The 1871-nt window shown below is 40.1% G+C and overlaps 1 protein-coding gene across 1 annotated transcript in view; it reads right to left on the bottom strand.

The window, feature by feature from the left end:
* The window catches only part of Mcm6 (minichromosome maintenance complex component 6), a 33312-nt gene that overhangs the window by 29185 nt on the left and 2256 nt on the right, over positions 1-1871 (bottom strand). The window contains exon 2 of the mRNA XM_005348229.1: positions 314-460. Within this exon, the coding sequence (XP_005348286.1) occupies positions 314-460 (147 nt within the window). The remainder of the gene's footprint in view (positions 1-313; positions 461-1871) is intronic.

The raw sequence follows: 1871 nt of genomic DNA on the forward strand, positions 1-1871 counted from the left end.
GGGGAGGGAGGGAGGGAGGGAGGGAAGGAGCCCGCCCAATTGAACTAAGTAACTAAATGTATAACACAAAGCAAACATTTTCTTCTTGGGAAAACTATATAGAAAATAACTGTGTTTTTTTTAACATCTGACATAAGGAAACCCAAGCTCTACAAAAGCCTATGTTAATGGGACCACTTGTACCAAAAGGTCTCTCCTTAGAAGGAAGTAATTGTGACAAATGCCCTTCTTTCTTACAGGGAACACATCCAGGGCAAGAAGCTAGTTTTTCAGGCTTCATGTCTTTTCAAAGGAAAAATGAACATGCTCTTACCTATAGAACTCTTCCTGAATGGTGGTAGAAAGCTGTTGGTTAAATTGTTCCAGGTCTGCAAAACTCACAACTAGTGTGTTTCTCTCAGGACGAATCAGCTCCTCTGCAAATTGCAAGTATTTAATTTCTCCATCACTACCTTGGAACCTGAAGATACAAAATCACATTAAATAGAGGAACTAAGCAGAAAAAAAGAATCTGCACACTAGGTAACTTGGTATATTACTTTTTTATTTTTCCAAGGCAAGGTTTCTCTGCATAGTCCTGGCTATCCTGAAACTTGCTCTGTAGGCGAGGCTGGCTCAGAGATTCATCTGACTGCTTGGATGATTTAACATTTTCAAAATAGAGCCGGACGGTGGTGGCGCACGCCTGTAATCCCAGCACTCGGGAGGCAGAGGCAGGCGGATCTCTGTGAGTTCGAGGCCAGCCTGGTCTACCAAGGGAGTTCCAGGACAGGCTCCAAAGCTACAGATGTGAAACCCTGTCTCGAAAAACCAAAACAAAACAAAACAAAAAAAAAAAACCATTTTCAAAATAACAGGTTTTTAAAATTATTGTTACGTGTAATTAAGATCCGACAGTTAAGAAATGGAACTAAAAATTCAAAGATTAAATTTCCGTTAGTCATTACTTAAGAAGCAGAATAGAGGATGGGAATGTAGTTCAGTGCTAGAATGCCTGCCTAACATACATGAAGCCATAGATCTAATCCCCAACACCACAAAAAAATTTAAAGCAAGCAAAACAAACACCAGCACACAGAGAAATGAGGTATCACTGCTAAAGACCCCAAGGAAATGTAAACACATGAAGTAAAGCTGGTGGCTTCCCAACCAAAGGTAAAACAGAACAGCATACAAATATATCTTCTGCTCTTTTCATACTATGTAGATCAGGTTTTGTTTTGGGCAAAATTATTCCTCTTCTAACTACATCAGGCTCAAATTCTTCTACAATGTTTATTTTAGACAGACCCAAATATAAAGCATTACATCTGATACCTAAAGGCACAGGAAAGGTAGTGTTTTTCCTGCCCTAGGGCTGGCATTCTTAGGAGACAAAATACAAACAAATAATATTTCTATTGATGAGAAGTGCCAGAAATATAAGCCAATTATGCCTATAGGAATATCTATAATAAAGATTCATATGTAAAAGTAACATTGGAATTATTCCTTGAAAGTCATTAAAAGTTACATTTATGAAAAAAAGTGGATGGGCTTGGTGGTGCAGGCCTGTAACACTAATTACTGGAGAGGCTAAAGGTGGAAAATTGGAAGCTCCAGGACCATCTGGGTAACTTAGAGGGACCTTTTCTCAAAATAAGAGTCAAAAAAGGCCTGGAAAGCTGTGGAGAGTGGTGCACTCCTTTAATCCCAGCACAAAGAATGCTAGAGATAATAGCTCAGTAGTAGAATGTTTATCTAGCATGTGTCAGACCCTGGGTTCCTTCCCCACACTTTAAGAAAACAAACAAGTGCCGGGCGATGGTGGCGCACGCCTTTAATCCCAGCACTCGGGAGGCAGAGGCAGGCGGATCTCTGTGAGTTCGAGA

This window comes from Microtus ochrogaster, chromosome 6 (assembly GCF_000317375.1).
Source record: "Microtus ochrogaster isolate Prairie Vole_2 chromosome 6, MicOch1.0, whole genome shotgun sequence".
Classification (NCBI taxonomy): Eukaryota; Metazoa; Chordata; class Mammalia; order Rodentia; family Cricetidae; genus Microtus; species Microtus ochrogaster.